We start from the raw sequence: 18,221 nt of genomic DNA, 5'->3' as shown, positions 1-18,221 counted from the left end.
TGCTCACACCCTTTTGTCAAACAGACCGATGATGTCAACGTGTGTAAACTGGAGACACCTGCTGGACACTACCTGGCATTACACCACTGACTGCATAATTCATTTATATTTAAGTGTTAGATCAGTTAAAATTAAAGCTTGAATTTGACATGAAACACCCAGACATTCACTAAATAAAAATAAATATTTATATAGTTACTGAAAGTCAAATTAAAAACTGCAGCTCATGCTCATCAGATCCTCCCCATGCACGCGCTCTGAGTCCGCCCCCTCCCACGCGCATGTCCGGAGATCCGGCGCATCCAGCAGCAGGAGACCTGTGGAGGAGGTAAAAACTTTATTTCCCGTGTGATTCTCTTTTTTTTGTAAAACATGAAGATGGGAAAGACAGAAGCGGGCTGTGAGAAGTCCTCAGGTGTCCTGTAAGGTAGGCAAATATAAAACACAAACAAACGATGTTTTACACTTGTTGAGTTTGAAGTGGAAAGAAAGGAAGTGACACTCTCTGGAGATTTAAGGTAAACCTCTGCCACTCACGTTAATAGGTTAACATGAGACTTCTCAGGTGTGCTTCATTTAAAACCATTTTTTACTCTATGAAACGTTCATGTGCTTAAGTTTGCTCAGCCAAAGAAAACTTTTGCGTCCGCCCTGTTGCTGGTTATCTCTGAAGGAATCATCAGCTGCACAAAGACCAGACGATTCCTCGCGTTACTGTCCAGATGTCAAAGTTTAGTGTTAAAGTATCAGCATCTCTTTCGCTTGATAAACTTTTTTATATAAAAAAGAGCACACCAGCTAAAGTTTAGCACTACTGATAGAATATTTTTTTCTCAGGCACCCTTATTACTCTAAACATAATTTGGGTACTTATTAGAGTAACAGTAAATACGTGCCTGTGGCTCATTAATATATATGACTTGCTTATATCAATAGCATCAGTGTGTAAGCAGCTGTTCCCGTGGTTAAGGAGCTGCTTACTTTCCAACCTGACCTCCTTCTTCAAAAAAGTTCCCATATTCAATATCCAGAAATTCACTGTGTGAGCTTCTATAAGATGTGACTATGAAACTACATACAAGCCAAAAAATAACAGGAGCCCCTGATTTGATCTTTAATATTGATGGTTTTGTAGGTTTAACCTTCTGTGTAAACCTTGTTAAACCTCCATCAGTCACATGATAGAACCATAGCAGTGCACTAGAAGTTTAAAGCAGCTTAAGGCAGCTATATACTTGGGTAAAGTAGAAAATATAGGAGCTACAGCTTTAACAATAACTCCTCTAATGGAATTATTTTCATTGCTTTAAATACTGGACCGGCTTCTGGTTTAAATTGGAAAAAATGGGCTCCACGTCACTCTTAATGAGAAGCCTGCTGCATAGACAGTGACCACCCTCATTAACTTCTAATGCAAACCCAGTCATTTTGTTCTATAAGCAGACCTGAAATATTAAAGAAACCACTTAGATCAGAGAAGAGCTTCTAGGTGTCACTGCTGGTAGTCCTTCAAGGGGTAAAGAGTTAAGGGTACAGCTCTAAACTTTGAGAACTTTACAGGATCTGAATTAACTGCTGTATACTTTGACAGAACCAGCAACCATTTCCACACCTGTCCGCTGAGAAAAGCAGGAGAAGGAACCATGATAGACCTGAGCCACCTGACGGAGGAGGAGCAGGCGATGATCATGACGGTGCTGAAGAGGGATGCTGAACTGAAGAAGGCAGAGGAGGAGAGAGTCAGGTTGAAATTTGAGTCTCAGTCACGTATGACGATATGAAGTCATATTTTTGGGCGTCCTTTAAGCCACTGTTTACTCGCGTGTCGCTGCTTGGCTCTGTTCTTGACATGCGCTGAGACATTTTGGGCTGACTCTTAAGTTAATGTCATGTTGTTGAGCTAATGTCATTTTATTGATTTAATAAGAACTCCCAAGTCCCTCTGTCACCCGTTCTGTGAGAAGAGGCCTTTGTCGGATCGTCAAAATAATATTTGTCTGCTCATAATCCAATAACACAGTAACAGCTTGGCTGGACACAGACGCTGCCTCCGTAGCTGAGAAACCTCAATGTGAGATGAGCAATTAGATTACAGCCAAGTCCACACGTGGGAGAGGATCATGCTGGTCTGATGGACAGGAATAGAAACCCTTAAAGGCCTCAGTGATGGGAGATGCATCAAGAGTGTCGAACGTGATGGGGAAAAGAAGTTTAATTTGGTCATATCTTTTTAGGACTTTTAAAACAATTGACATCTGCTGTTTCCCTGTCGTCTTAGCACCTTCGGGCGGGGTCAGAACTTCCTCACTGTGCATATTCAGGGTGTGTGAAGACAAACAAGAAGCTCACATCTTCTCTGGCCTCTCCCATGTCCTGAAACAAAAGTGCACACTTCGTCTTTCAAATTGCAACCATGCGTGCAAACTATCAAAAATCCCCGATGCTGTGTACCCTGTTTTGATTTCATTTTCAAAAATCGAGAATGCCATCAAACAGCGTGCTTTTTGTTGTGGCCTTAATGCAATTGGCCGGCCTGACTTTTTCCATCAGCGGGGGGCTGAATGCTCACTGTGTCTCGGCCAGTCTAGTGTAAAAGGATTAAGCCAACAGTCTGTAATAATGTGCTACCCTTTTTTCACATGACCACCGAGTTCCTCTGTGAAGGAGGAAAGATGAGTTGGAGCAGTCAGCTCAAGGCGGAGGAATTTTTTTGTTCCCTCTTTGATTCAATTTAAAGTTGATGGAAATGTTTTCCGAATTCCTGCACAGTAAAATCAGAAGCTTATCATTAGCTTAAGCTTAAATCTGAAAAATGCTTCACACGATTAAAAACACAAAAGAGAATTTGTGTTATGTTGATTGCATTGTGAACACCTTTAAAAGATTTTTGGGAGTTTGTCTGTCCTTTCTGCGCTCTTGGCTTTGTATTTCACCCCATATTTGCAGGTTAGTCCTGCTCAAAGTGAATTAAAATGGTGTCAGATTTTTCATTCAGTGCAACCGAAAGCGAGCATTGTCTCGCTTTTGCTCTTTTTTGTGTCTGTAGCCATTCAGCAAGACGTGCCACTCAGCTAGGATTAACACACTGCATAAAAGAACTAGAAATTATACAGAAAAAACCTCTCCACTTGAGCGTTTTCACTTCATTTCTCTTTTGTGTATGTCTATTTTATTCTTTTTATTATATCCTAACAGGAAACTGGAGGACATAGTAAACAATACCTCCCAGTCTGACGCTAAACTGAAGTACCTGACAGGAGAGTGGTTTTACGAGGCCAAGTCACGCAGACACAGGGACAAGATCCACGGCTCGGAAATCATTCTGGCTTCCATGAAACAAGGAAAAGCGGCTAGTTTAGGTCTGCTCATTCTGCACTGTTCGCTAAGAGGTTTAAATGCACATTTCGTGCTCAGGGGAAAAAAACTTTTCCTCTTTTTGACCACAGCACCCTGTTATCACAACAGAGGCAAGTACAGATTTTACTGATCTGCTGGATTTAAATGTTTTAGCCTTTCGGAGGTAAATACATACAGAGTGCTGAGGTCAGAAATGAGGCCAGGAAAGAATTCCCTCTCAACGTGTGGTGAAAATCAGAATTATTCTGCTTCATCAACCTGGACAGTGTTGTTATTCACAGACTTTTCCAAACCTCTCTCTCCTGCAGATGGTTCTCTTAGACTTGACAGACCCAAGGTCGCGAGCAGTCGAGCTTCAGACATTGTTCCTCCACTGAAACCTGCCAGACAGCTGGAAGCAGAGCAGCCACAGCAGATTAGGTAAGCAGTTGTTTCCTATAGTGCTGTGCAATACTGCAAATGTTATTATGTCAACACAAAAAGGTTCAGGCATTTCTCATGTTTGAGGTCTATTCAATGATGTCCAAAACAAACTGTATATAAAAAAATTACAAGTATTGATCCTGCCGTGCTAATATCGATCTGATACCAGTACCAGCTTCACTGTGACTCGAGAAACAGACCGCGAACCAGACACTGATATTATCACTTGAGGCTGAACCAGCTCTGTTTATCTCTCTCGTCACCCTGTCAGTGTGAATATGTACTCGGAGTCTTGTGACTCAGCCTGTGTAAACATAGGTGGTGCTGACAAGGAATACATCTGTTTTATAGCCAGGCAGCGGCTACTGTACCTTCTGGGCAAAGTGTTTAACTCGATAAAACTCTCAGAGCAATTACTCCGATTGGGACATTACGAGATGTTGTTGTTATGTTTGAAATTAAGTTATGCAAAAAAAAAATGTCAGGATCGTCCTATCCTGTGGTTCTAATTTGAATGAGAAGATTGTTTTTTATTGTAAGACCTTTTGTTAATATAAGACTGGATTAGTCACACAGTTGACTGTGTAGTGAAGTCACTTTGTGCCACACATTCAGCACACTTCTGTTATAGTGCAGTCAATATTTGACTTAGCCCCTCTCAGGTATTTGCACTCTGACAGTGTTGGTTTGCAGTGCATTTATTTCCCATTGCTTCGTTACATCACATGAGATTTAAACGCATTTAAATGAATTGCATTAGATTAATTTAATTCAGCCACAACATAGACATGTCGCAAGTGTTGTCTCATATGTTTGCTCCTTTGATGTTTGGGTGGTTTGGATGGGCAGACATCTTTTGCTTCTTTAATGTCATTACTCTTTACTGTCGCGAGTCCCAGTCATGCACGGTGTTGTTTACATATTAGATTAAAAATACACCCATTTTTTTTTTTTTATTCTTTTTTCCCAGTGATGCAGAAAAAGAGAATCAAAGTTCAGGGATTCGTTCCCCGAGAATGGTACGTGTTGAAAAACAGGCTGGACTTTCTTCTTTCCATTTCTTTTTTCCTGTTGTAGAGTTAACAGCGCATTTCATTCTTTTCTGTCTTCAAGCCGAGGCATAACCCTTTTAACCGTGCTTCCCTTGTTGTTGTTGAGCCTCCTGAAAATAATCATTACCTGTCAGCCAGTCGAGACCAGGAGTCACTGGAGACAGGTCTGAACTGAAATTTGAACATACAGATCTTTGCGGGGCTATCTGAGGGTATCCCGCAGTGAGCCTCTTATCTTTTCTGTCCTCAGAGCCCGTCTCTCCACTGAAGAATCACCCAGCAGGTGAGGCCAATCAGACATCAGAGGGCTCCTCTGTAGGTTTTAGGCCAGTGCCAAAGAAGAGGACCTTTCTCTCCAGACGTCCTCTCAGTCCGTCTGAAAGCAACGGCCTGGGGTTGGATGCTCAGCCGGGGTCAGCGGGGATTATTCCTACACCACGACGGAGGCTGCAGCGGGGATCCAGCGGGAGCTCTAATCAGTCTGGCCTGAAGAGCCAAGATGAAATGCCTCAAAGAAGTGCAGTGTCTAATCAGGTAGCCCGGTCATCCACATCTGCAGATGAAAACTCCTTGCAGTCACTGTGTGACAACTCTCAGGTTTCCTCCAATTCAAGTCTGGAAAGACAGAGAAACCCAGCTTCTATAACAAGAGACAGGTCAGTGGGAAACTTATACTGGGAACCTGTAATTAAACGTTTGCATCCTTCCACTGTAACTCACAACCTGTATATTTTCAGAGTGTCCAGATACACAAGAAGTGATGCGTCCACTGAGACGGGACCATCGCAGAGGAGTGAAGAACGAGATGACCAACCTCAAAGAGAGCTTCCACCTTTGAATTTTGTCACGCTGCCTACCACCAACATTCAGGACAAAGAAAACAACAGCCGTGTGGGGCCAGCGATGAGGCAGGAGGAGCTGAGTTTGCCCCAAAACATTGTGGGTAAGTTCAGTAACAAGGTACGACAGGGCAGGGCTTTCAGGCATGTATTCCTCTTTCAAGGATTGGAGGAGATGAAAAGAGGTGAAAGTTTAAAAAAAAAAGAATAAAATCAGAGAAAAGTCTGAAAAACTGACATTTTTTGGGGGGAAATATTGTTTTTTCATTCTTCATCTTTTATTTATCTTGTGACCCCGAGTGTATCTTCCATTCTGGTATTTTCCTCTGTTTGTCTGCTACAGACAGACGATTAATCTTTTTTTTTTTCCCCACTTCAGCCAATGTCCAAAAATGTAACAGAAGATAATATATCGTAATTCCAGCAAATCCAATTTAACTCCACTGTGGACGACTATCTAACATACTGATTTGTAGCAAGTATAATAAACACAATATTCACCATTTGAATATTTAAGTACTAAGATTCAAGAATGAGCTCTAAACCATAATTAGGAAAATAAGATTATCTGAATGTATTGGGCAATAAAACAAATATAAGACACAATTAAAAGGGGCGATCGCCTGAATGAAAAATCGAGGGTTTGCTAAGGTCAGCAAGTTTTATCACCCTCTTAAAATGTTGTTAAAATGTTTTACTTTAGACTAAATATGAAATCACACTGCCATCAATATAGCAACACCGCAAAGTTATACTGCTATATGAGGTCCATTTCCCCTTCAGGGTCATCTTATTTTCCGCCTCTGCAAGCTTCCAGCACTCCTACAGTACGCAAGCACTCCTCATGCACTCACACATCTGTGATTTCACCAGAAATTTAACCTCAAATTCAGGTTTAAGGTAACCCGACATTCATGCCGGCGATCATCACCGGTGAAGGAGAGTCTAAACTTGAAGGCGACACATCAAATTAGGAGCTTATCTGAGAGAGAGTCAGTGTTTTGCTTTGTTTTTCACATTTTCTCTACTGTGTGCTGTGAATTTAGTGAGTCAATGTTGAACTCTCCTGTAATGTACCAGGGCAGCCGAAGGAGAACATTGCACCGGCTTATAACAGATAAAAGAAAGAGACAAATTCGGCTCCCACCAACTTAAAGATGAGAAATTTGAAGGTCAGAACCTTTGGGGGCCTTTAAACTTAACTTAATGTGTCAAAACTTCAGGAGATCCAGCAAGCATCACAGTGACAAGTGATTAGAACTTGACTTCTGTAGAGTGACTTTAAAAACACAGGAGTGCTGGAATAAGTCCAGAGGTGAACAAGGAGAAGACCTTGAAGGGCAGAGAGCTGAAATTGAAGTCAGAAATGCTTTTTCCTCAGTGGGTTGTAGCGCTCTTTGGTCACACCTTGTACACTAATACTGTTTTATTTATTCATTAAATTGATGTTGTAATCCCGCCGCTTATTGAAGTAGAGCCAAGTATCTAATTCTATTTCCCCACGTTGCTTTTTAGATCCAGATCTCCCTGTATCCTATGATCTCAACTTCGTTGATAAGTCTCATCAGCAAACCCAGAGGTCAAATCATGCAAATGTGTTTAAGCTATCCACTCAGGCCACCAGTCCCACTGGTGAGGATGAGGAATCCATTGCAAAGGTGCTGGAGTGGTTCAGCCGCAGCACGGACAGCAGCGATTGGCTAAATTCAGACGATCCAGTGGTTACAAAGAGCCCTGACAAACATGTGGAAGTTAGTAGATTAAGAGCTGAGGATTTATTGTCGAAAGATGTTGTGGATATGATAAGTGACAGGAAAAAGGAAACGCTTGAAACAAAGAGGAATCATTTACAAAGACAGATCAACAATGACAAAGAGCTTAGAGCCGCTGACAGAAGAGGCAGCAAGGAAGTGATTGAATCACAAGAGGAGGTGAAGACGGGTACCAGAGAGAGAATGCATTCACAAGATGTGAAAGACGATGCCGATGAAAGCCAACCACCTAAAATATCTCATCTGAAGTCGTTCTGGGAGAAAAGCAATACAGGCCCTAAAATACTCATTGGGAAGTCGGTCTCGTCTGGCGACAAAGGTCAAAAATCTGCTCAGCTGACGACAGAGAAAGGGTCTGATATGGCGTTGGTTCCTGGAATATACAGCGGGAATGAGATTTATGATAAATACGCTTCAAATCCAAGTGATGAAAGAGAGCAGCAGCTGCTAATCACTACAGATGTAGGAGAGAGTGTTCATTTAAATAACCACCAGCAAGCAGACAATCTGGTGATTAATTTGCCCCAAGAGGGTAATGATGATTCAACATACAAGTCAGATTATTTGATGTTGCTGTCCAGTGAGAGAAGAGGTTCAGATGCTGAGGTTTTTTGCACAACAAGAGCACCGGCAAGGACGGCCATCAGTCCAGAGTCTGAGAGCATCTTTTTAATCAAACCTGACAGCTTTTCTGAACCAAGAGAAGTCCTGCTGCCAGAAGAGCTCTCAAAAAGTCTCCCCGTGTCTCAGCTGGATACAGACCTTCTAACAAGGGCCAGCCTGGATTCTGAGAAGCTCTGTTTAACCAGAAACAATGTGTACATGGACTATAAGCAACCTGGGAATGATGTGCAGATCACCACAAAAGCACAAATTCAAAGAGGTTCAGGTGAGGATAAAAGCATTCATTCGAGCATGTCTCCAAAAAGAAAAGAGGACTCATCCAATAAAGACAGGACTAACAGTCCTCATCTAAATAGGCAGGCGTTGCAAAACCAAGAAAGCACTGCAGAGCGAATAAAGCAGCTCAAATCCTTCTGGGAGCAGGAGAGGAACAAGCCCATGTTTTATACCGGCAAACCTAGAGCTTTCGGAGATGGTAAGGTGGCTCGTGGAGCAAATCAGGCGAAACTGAATAAAAGATTCACAAAATCAGAATATGACCTGAGGTCAATTGGCAATGAGTCAGGCAGTGACGATGAAAACTATGACAAAAATCATCAAAATTTTTCTATTATGCCGCTGAATCAGAGAATAGACAAGCTGTCTCCGAGCCTCGGCACAAGCCGGGCCCAGTTTAACACTCTACGCGAGTTCTGGGATGAGGCCACATCAGACTCCAAGGGATCATTTTCCTTTGACAAACCCAAAAGCCCCAAAAGGAAAGAGGGAATAAGTGCTCAGCTGTCGTCTCAGGACGTAAAGGTTGTTGATCCAGAGATTTACAGACTATCCTCTGCTGTCGAGAAAACAAGACCAGCCGTGATGAAATCATCTCCACCTCCTCTGAATCGATCAAAGTCGCCACATGACAGACAGACGGGCTCTGGGTCCAGAGCACTGGGTGATGGCAAAAACAACCCACCTAATTATAACTCAACTGAGTCAGGCCAACAAAGATTGTCCAGAAAGAGCTCAAAAGATTCCAGCAGAGAGGAGAAAACTTCAAAACCACAAAACAGCTCAGGAAAAGAGAGTCGTATTCCTAAGAGCAGAAAAGACAGCTTTGGTTGTTCGAGCAGTCGGGGTAATTCTATGCGCCGCGCCACCAGCATGTTCGCTTTGAGCATTCCCGATGAAAAAGATCAAAGCAAACTGAAAATGGATGTCAGCCCTGTTCACTCTCAGAGCAGAAAGCAAAGGCAGAACCCTGAGAAAGCTATAGTGCCGAGACGATCAGAGGAAACGGAGGCTCTGACTCCACGAGCACGCGCCTTTGTTCCTAGAGACTACCGGCACTACCTGGGGATGACGGATAAGACCAGCGTCCACACCTCACTCGCTCCGGCCGTGAAGGACGAGGGGTCAGAGGGCAAATCTGGGTATGAACTGGATCTGACTGGGCCGGTGAGGGCCAGCACACCGGTTAGCTCTGAGGAGCGATACAGCAGGAAGGTCAACAAGATGAGTCAACGCCCCCTGTGGGCAAACTACAGCAGCTCAGACACTGGCCAGGAGTCCTCTGTGAGCAGCACGTCAGAAACCTGGTCCAACTCGAGAAACAGTTCAAATCGTAAGCACCAGTTTTCAATCTGATGTTTTTACTTTCTACTGCAACTCAAAACAAGAACTTCTCTCTAAAATACATGTCCTCATAAAGTGTTTTTTTCTTTCCTTCAGCTACAGTTATGCTTGAGAAAATAGTGGTTGAACAGTGCACTGCAACTGCTATGACCTTGTGATATCGTTACCTTTTGAAATGGGTCATTTGAATAGCCCAGACAGAGACTGTCTATAAGTAGAATACAACCAGCAGTCCCTGCTTCAGAGAGACGCATCGCAGACCAGGTGTGCTCATGTAAATTACAGTAAATCCAAGGTGGCCCGGGATTGTTTGAAGATGGATTATCCTCGCGTCAGGTGATCCGTAGCAACCTATGGGTGACATCTGCAAATAGTACCAGTGGGTTGCTGGAAACATTTAAAGAAATTGAAATGAATTAGTTTGCATAAAATAAACCAGAAAATAAATAAACGAGCATCCCTCCCATTCATCGCAAATATCAATCTAATTTTTTTCAACAGCTGTTTTGTGTAGGTCGTACTCCTGTGTGTACACTCCGATACAGTTTGTCATCATGGCTTGGATCCAGCTGTGTCCTTGACATTGTGTCCGTGTCGGGTTATCTGTGTTGGCAACAGCAAATCTCAGTAAACAGACTGTGTACCTGCAGTCAGCTGTCTGTGTTTAATTTGTGGGCTGGGTAACTTAATTAAAAAGCAAAAACAAAACAACATTTCACCAACAGTAGTTTTATAGTGCTATATAGTATTCTTCAAACCTCAAACCTTGAATTGTTTAAAGGTTAATTTCTTTTCTTTTGTATTTTCATTATTACCTCATTGTAAACCTCAAACTTCAAATACTTCGATTTTCATTTGTGGATTCAAAGTAAATGGAGCTGCAATAATCAGCTGATCAAAGATTAGCAGATTAGCCTCTTGTCTTTGCATTGCAATGCCGTTAACCGAAAAACACTGTAGTGGGATACTGTGATTGCCATTTTTCACATGCTTCTGGGTTTTTTTTCCTAGAACAGTTTAAAAATATTTCAGACTATTTATCATTCAAATAAGAATAGATAAACCTTATTTATACCTTTTGTCAAGTCTAAAAGTTTCCTCCACGCATCCAGGATCCAGACGACAGCCATTAATCAGTGCCCTTAATTTGCTTCATGGTGCTTTCTCAGCTTTCAAGACCATTAATCAGTTAATCAGAGCGTTTTCCGCTGATTGCAGGTGAAAATGATGACTGTGACCAAAATCCTGTAAGGAAAGCACTGCGGCGAGCAGAAGCACGGCCCAAAAATCTGGCTAAAAGTATGGAGGATATCACCGCATCATTATCACCACGTGAGCATGTTCTCAATGCTAAAGCCCGAATCTTCCATTTGTAGACACAATTTGAGATGACTGTAATTCTGTTTCTCCAAGGACAAGAAAGAAGACAGGACTCAACTTCTGACCTCAGGCGCGTTAACGATGGTAGAAACTGCCTTTTTCCTTTCAGAAAGGATTTTATTGCCAAATGTTGAGCAGATTTACAACATTAGGAACTTTATGCGAGACATGATAAGACAAATACTTATCTTATTTTATCCTTCTGAGAACCAAGGGAAAAAAGTATCTCTCAGTTTAACTTTTTCTCTGATTTTTGTGTCTACTACAGAGGACATGCATAATTAGGCTGGGTCTCCGGAGGATATACATTTTCTTGCGATCATAGCGGAAATTTAATCAGTATTTTAATCTTCTGCTTCCCAACTAACCACGCTCTAGCTTCTGTTATCGCATCACCCTCCTCGGCCTTATTTTCGGATCCAGACCACCTGAAGAAGATGAGCAAATCAGTTCCTTCATTCTTACAGAAGGAGGTAAAATGACTTCTTGCATCTTTTAGTCCTGTAGAAAAAAGCCTGCACTGCATCTTCGAGCACAGAGCTTTGTTTGCTGTCTGTGTTGTAGGATCCTGGCGAAACCACTGACTCCACCTGCGAGGACAGTTACCCCCGAGAAAGACTAATAATGGGCAGCTCAATGTCTAACCTCACCATCTCTTCTGGCAGGCCGTCTGTGTCTTCTGTATGTTTATACACAGCAGAATGCATCGCTTTGCATGCGCATTTTTCCCATTCACTTATCTCTCACTTTAACTGCGCTGCTTCTTGGCTTTAAGCTGAACTAGAGAAACCTTTTTCCACAACAAAAGCTTTAAATTAACAATACAGGTGTACTGAAGGCTGCATTCCACTTAGCATTCATGCTATTGCTGGCACAGCCGCCAACATGTCGTGGCCTACAGTGATACACTGACCTCATTCTTTTGTAAACTTTGTTTAATATGAGCATTAATCATCAGTTTTCTTATACTTTGAATATTATGTGAAGTAGAATATCTCCAGTTGTATTGATACTGACATAAATAAATGTTTCTACCACCACTGCCCCCATGTCGGGATGACAGCCAGAATCAGAAAGATCCCAAAGCTGCCAAGCATCTGTGCACTGCACCTCAGCTGAACAGTGGGAGGCTAACCAGACGTGAGCAGATGTGCATTAGCTAAACAAAGTTGGTCTTCAGCCAAATCTTCATTAGTGAACACTTTTAATCAAGCGTAAATTTAAATTTTGTTGTGATTTTACCACTTCTCAGGCCTTAGGAGGCTCCAGTGAGCCCTGGAGCAACAAATACTGAAATGCTGAGTGAGATATGAGGTTTGTCAAGTAGGGCTTTTTTTAAAGCTTATCCATAGAGATGATTTTAAAGGAGAAAACTGATAGCTCTAAAATAAATTTGAATCCTCCCCACACCTTAGTGCAGTTCACAGCAACTTTCCAGCGCTAAGGTTTGTAGCACTGATCAGGTCAAAGTATAGAAAAGTGCACTAACAAGAACTCCGGTCACTGTTTGTACCTCACACATTCCTTCTCCGTCTGTACCTGCTGCACAATAAAACTCAATAACCAAAAGCTCAAACATGCATGCATCAGACCGTCTTCTGCTTTGTTTTATAATAAACAATGTTTATCTTCATGTTTGCGTATGCTTTCAGCTAAGTGGAAGTGTGATGACCATGTACAGTGCAGACTTTGCGAATGTGGAGGTCCAGGGAAGCATCCAGTTCTCCATCAACTACGTCCAGCGGCTCAGAGAGTTTCATATTTTTGTGGCCGAGTGCCGAGACTTGGCTGCTGTAGACCCGAAAAGGGGCCGCTCAGATCCGTGAGTGCTACTTCCATACTAGATTATAAACCAATGAAAGGAAACGTGATATTCCTGCATCATGTTTTCACCTGTCCCCACCAAAAAAGGACTCCAGGTTTCTTTTAAGTCACTGTAAAATAATAAAGAGGGGCATATACAGAGTATTGACTGTATATAAGAGATGGCTGTAGCCACTATAGCACTAGCATTTACCTGCAATATAGCAAAGTGGCAAGGTCAGAACAACAGTACATGTGGTTCATGATGTTTCCTCAGCTTTCACTAGAAACTTGAAGTATAAGAAAGTTTGTTTTTTTTCTTAACTTATTGTATTTATCCATTTCTACTATATTCTGTCACCATATCACACAAAAGTTATTATTCATTTTAGCCCATTTTTGGCCACTAACTGTGACTACTTCCTCCATATATTCTGTAAGATTTGTTTTCTTTCCTTTTAAGGTATGTCAAGAGCTACCTGGCGCCCGATAAAGCTAATCTCGGAAAGAGGAAAACATCGGTAAAAAAGAAGACGTTAAACCCGACTTTTAACGAGATCCTCAGAGTAAGAATATGTGGATATTTTACCAACACACAAATATTCCCACACCGTAAATCTTGCCTGACAGCAAATAAAAGCGCCCTGCTCTTTCCTATCCTCCCAGTATCGAGTTCGCATGGAGTATCTCAGGACCCAGACACTCATTCTTTCTGTTTGGCATCATGACACGTTTGGCAAGAACAGTTTCCTGGGCGAGGTAGACGTGGAGCTGTCTAAGTGGGACTTTGACCACACCCAGATGAACTACTTAGCCCTGAAAGCCAGGGTAAGAAAAAAAGATAAACACACACAAAGGCTTCTTTATCTGCGACATTGTTTTCTCATCGCATAAAAGCCGGTTTATCTGGAGAATGTGGTCCGTCCGCTCATTTATTTTCCAGAGTCTTGTTTGAGTTGGTTATATCAGCTGTCACATGATGACGTTTTTGGGTGTTTATGTAATGTCTCCCGTGTCTTAGACGACGCCCACGCTAGCGCCATCAAATGACCGAGGAGAGATGAAACTAGCCATACGTTTCCTGCCACAGATCATCCACAGCGAAGGTCTGCAAGTAATCCTCCTCTGTTTTTTATATTAGATTAGCAGTATTGTTTACAGTAGCACAGCAGCCTCTCTCACCTGTTTGTCAAAGCTTCTGTTATTCTGACATAGAGCCAATCAGAAGAAAGTCGGGTTAAAGGGAGACGTGTTAAAAAAGACTTGTGTAACACCCTGTCCTCACATACATGGGTATTTTTCTTTGCATTTTGACTTTTGAAAAACTTTTTTTGGCTGAAGATTTTCATACTCTGCATTTCCTTCTGTGCGAGGAAACAGATTTTGTCCTATAACGTCAAAGGCATGTGCCTTTTTTCCTTTTCTGACATCAGACTGCACAACACATCATTTGTTTTATATGAGGCGATTTCCTGCAGTGGCAGACAAAGGGGCGACCGTGGCTCAGGGGGTTGGGAATCGCATCTGTAACCGGAAGGTCGCCGGTTCGATCCCTGGGCTCTCTGTCCTGGTCGTTGTGTCTTTGGGCAAGACACTTTACCCTACTTGCCTACTGGTGTTGGCCGATGGCGCGATATGGCAGCCTCGCTTCTGTCAGTCTGCCCCAGGGCAGCTGTGGCTACAACTGTAGCTGCCTCCACCAGTGTATGAATGTGAGAGTGAATGAATAGTGGTATTGTAAAGCGCTTTGGGTGCCTTGAAAAGCGCTATATAAATCCAATCCATTATTATTATTATTAAAGGCAAGATTTTAATATCTGCAGTTGCATGAATAGAATATGGATGTCAGTGTTTCCCCTGATGTTTAGGAGAAGTTGAACCTCACTCTTGAGTCAAATGTAAAACTCAAGCCTTCCGCTTGGCTTCTGATTGGCCAAGATTTCTACATCACCAAATGCTTGATGTTTTTAATCTGGATGGAGATATTTTTCACAGTGCTTCTGTTTTTTCTTAAAATGATGAAAGTTGACACCTGCCCATCTAAAAACAAACAAACCATGTAATGTGAACGATAAATAAGAATTATTTTGAACTTTTAATCATGTATGAGTATAAAGGTGGAGTTCTTAAGGAACTCTTTGTTTTGAGTGACCTAGCCAAAGTTTGGACTTAAATCTGATTGGTGTGACCTTAAAAGCCTTTTCATGCTTTAAAACCTTCAACTGTGGCTTGCTTAAAACAATTCTGCAAAGACGAACGAGCCTGAATTCCTCCACAGTGATATGAAAGGCTTATTACCAGTTATCACAAACGCTCGATTGCAGTTCTTGCTGACACGGGTGCCAGAACTAGTTATTAGATTTAGGGGTGTAATTACTTTGCCAGGTAGGTTGGTAAACTCGCCCAGAAGGGTGATGACAATATCCCATCAGCCTTTTGCAGCAGAGGAGTAAAAACTGCATTTTGTATTTCCTTGGGTTATATTTGTCTAATATTTAAAATGTGTTTGATCTGAAACGTTTAACAAATATGACAAATATGTAACAAACCAAAGAAATCGTGCACAGTAAATACTTTTTCACAGCACTATAGCTGACTATCACTGTACAAAGTGTGTGCAAGAATCAACCTAGATTACCAGTTAAATAAAAGCAGGAAAGAAAAGCATCATTTAAATCCAGTAATAAAATGTTATGTATTAACCTCCCTTACTGCAGTATGTTTTAGTTTTTAAGTTCAGTCTTATACTTGTGTAGAAATACCAGAGTCATAAAAATGTAATGTCATTTTCTTTAAAGGTGTAGCTAAAGACAGTTGCAGCACTGGAGAGATTCACATTTGGGTGAAAGAATGCAAGAACCTGCCTCTAATCAGGGCTACCATCGACCCATATGTAAAGTGGTATGCACAGCTGATTCATCTCAAGTTAGTTATTTAAGGGGTTCTTCTGTATTAGTCACGACATGTTTTCTTCTGCCCGCTCATTTGAAGCTTCGTCCTGCCAGACACGAGCAGGAAAAGTCGCCAGAAGACGCGTGTGCTGCGGAGGACGGTGGATCCGGTGTTTAACCACACGATGGTGTATGATGGCATCAGAGAGGCTGATCTAACAGAGGCATGCGTGGAGCTCACTGTGTGGGACCGAGACAGGCTCGCAAGCAACCTGCTGGGGGGCCTGAGGCTGGGGACTGGAACAGGTAGGCTACTGATGGAAGAAGTACTTATGAAAATACGCAACCTGATGAGATACACTCAGCGGCCGCTTCATTAGGTACACCTGTTCAAGCACTGCAAATGCAAATATTGTATTGGCGACACATGGTATCAGCTCGGTGCTTTCAGTCGTGTAGACATCATGAAGACAACCTCTGTTAGATGGGATAGACAAAGTTTCCAGCTGTTGTGAAGTTATTGGAGCTTTGATGTTTACATTATGAGTGAAAGCAGTAAGACTTGCTCATTTTAGTATATATATATGTGAAATGTCTTTAATCTTCAATGCTTTGATCATTCTTGTTGGCTGGTTGCATGCACAGCCTTTATAGTCTGCGAAACATAAAAGTGTGCAGAATGTAATTTTCAAAAACAGAATGACATAATGTGAGTAGTGTTTCTAGATCAAAGTGTGTAGAAAGAAAACAAAGGCTTTATATGATGTAGATAAGAGCTAATTATTCTAAGAAATTTAACAGTTTCATGCTGGAAAGATGATTTTTATTTATTTTTTTGGTGCTTTTTTTGTCTCTCTCTCTCTCTGTAGGCAGAAGTTACGGAGCAGTGGTGGACTGGATGGACTCGAGTCCTTATGAGGTGGCGCTGTGGGAGCGCATGATGGCTACCCCGAATGAATGGGTGGAAGCCGTACTCCCGCTGAGAATGCTGAACTCTGCAAAAACCGCTTTCAAATAAATATCTCAAACTGTGACGAGATTACAGACGAGTATAAAGTAAAACTGCTTTTACATTTCAAAGTTTAAAAATAAATGAAAGGCAGCGGAGTGAAACACTGGAGTCATCAGTTTGGCAGAAATTTTACAGAAACCTGTGGGCCACCCAGCATAAAGGTGGTATGAACAGTTAGAGAAACCTCTGGAGGGTGAGTTTTGTTTTTAGACTCATATTCTTACACAGCTATGAGAATTAAGAAGAGGATCGACCAATGCCGACATTATTTTTATAATTCCAGCACCTTAAAGTTGTTTGTTCTGTTCTAATGCGACACAGTAACATCACTTTCACCTGGTCTTTTGCCGAACATTAATAAGACACTGGGTATTTTTTATTTGTATTGTTATTTGGAAGAACTTACACTTAGTATATACCACAAGTTATCAATGTTATATCACCTGGAAGTGCCAATATAGCCTTTGTTTACTTAGCTGAGTCTTCAGAAAACATGGCTTCTTGGACTAACAATTATTGACAGTATTTTCAAAAATATAATTCAATCCAAAGACAGATCTCACGTGTGATGAACTGTTAAAGTGCCGTGTTAATTATATTAACCACAAGTGCAATAAAAGACATTTAATACAGATCATTTGAACAAGTCTGTCTTTTTTAATTGTTCAGTAAATTATAAGAAATTTAACATTTAACAGCAGGTTTTTCTTAGTGTTTTTTGTTGAGCTCTGAAATATCTCAACTGTTTTTGTACAACCGTTACAGATGACAACAAGCCAGTGCACTTCTACTGCCGGTCCCAGGCTCAGATAAATGTGGAGGGTTGTCAGTGAAGGTATTTTGTGTAAACTCTATGCTACTGTTGGACAAAACCAAAGGAGGAGGAGTGGGGTGGCGGGTGCTTGGAGGCAGTGAGAGAGAAGGAAAGGTTGGTGTATAGAGGTGGTAGTAGGGATTTTAAAAGTAGCTTTAAATGTAGAGAATTAGCTTATGTGATGTGGAGTCCTACAGAGGTGTAGGTATGCGCTGGAGAAACAAGGAATAAAGGTCAGTTGAAGCGAGAGAGGGTATACGCATCGATAAGAGGGAAGCTGTCATGGTCTGGCAGAGGCAGACTGTATGGAGTGACGCAGAGGACCCAAAATGCAGACAAAATAGAGCGTGGAACAAAACTTGAATTAACAAAAAGCGAGCTGTTTAATGAGGCTGGTAAAAAAGGTACAAACAAAGGGCAAGGCAAACTGAAATAAAACTAAGATTAACCTAAACTGGGAGAACTAAACAAACAACATGAACCATGGCATGGCGAACAAGGCGTGAACAACAGACAACCTAACAAAGAATGAACAGAAACACAGACTAAATACACACAAGGGTAATTAGGGGAAGTGGAAACACATGGGGAAACAGCTGACACTAGACATAACAAGACAAAGGAAGCAAAGCTG

The 18,221-nt window shown here is 41.7% G+C and overlaps 1 protein-coding gene and 1 long non-coding RNA gene across 5 annotated transcripts; one reads left to right on the top strand and one right to left on the bottom strand.

Moving 5' to 3' along the window:
- The first annotated feature begins 176 nt into the window (after window positions 1–176).
- Window positions 177–17,407, top strand: sytl2b (synaptotagmin-like 2b). 4 transcript variants are annotated; one of them, XM_026192381.2, is made up of 20 exons: window positions 178–328; window positions 1,592–1,744; window positions 3,196–3,359; window positions 3,666–3,777; window positions 4,751–4,799; window positions 4,894–4,996; window positions 5,083–5,488; window positions 5,570–5,775; window positions 7,187–9,676; window positions 10,906–11,019; window positions 11,101–11,151; window positions 11,446–11,540; window positions 11,632–11,748; window positions 12,720–12,889; window positions 13,334–13,436; window positions 13,537–13,698; window positions 13,892–13,976; window positions 15,669–15,771; window positions 15,862–16,067; window positions 16,631–17,407. In XM_026192381.2, the coding sequence occupies exons 1-20, from the start codon at window positions 282–284 to the stop codon at window positions 16,777–16,779; spliced, it is 5,085 nt and encodes a 1,694-aa protein (XP_026048166.2). In that variant the 5' UTR covers window positions 178–281; the 3' UTR covers window positions 16,780–17,407. The 4 variants fall into 4 exon arrangements, with proteins under 4 accessions (XP_026048167.2, XP_026048170.2, XP_026048166.2 ...); XM_026192383.2 differs by having other exon boundaries at window positions 288–427; XM_026192382.2 differs by lacking the exon at window positions 11,101–11,151 and having other exon boundaries at window positions 177–328.
- On the bottom strand, window positions 2,190–3,756 carry LOC145420112 (uncharacterized). The gene is made up of 2 exons (XR_013901406.1): window positions 3,651–3,756; window positions 2,190–2,373 (listed from the first exon to the last, which is right to left on the bottom strand). It is a non-coding gene; the product is annotated as an uncharacterized LOC145420112 (long non-coding RNA).
- Window positions 17,408–18,221: the final 814 nt, after the last annotated feature.

Source organism: Astatotilapia calliptera, chromosome 14, assembly GCF_964374335.1.
Source record: "Astatotilapia calliptera chromosome 14, fAstCal68.1, whole genome shotgun sequence".
NCBI lineage: Eukaryota > Metazoa > Chordata > Actinopteri > Cichliformes > Cichlidae > Astatotilapia > Astatotilapia calliptera.
This window is presented reverse-complemented; position numbering and strand designations above follow the sequence as displayed.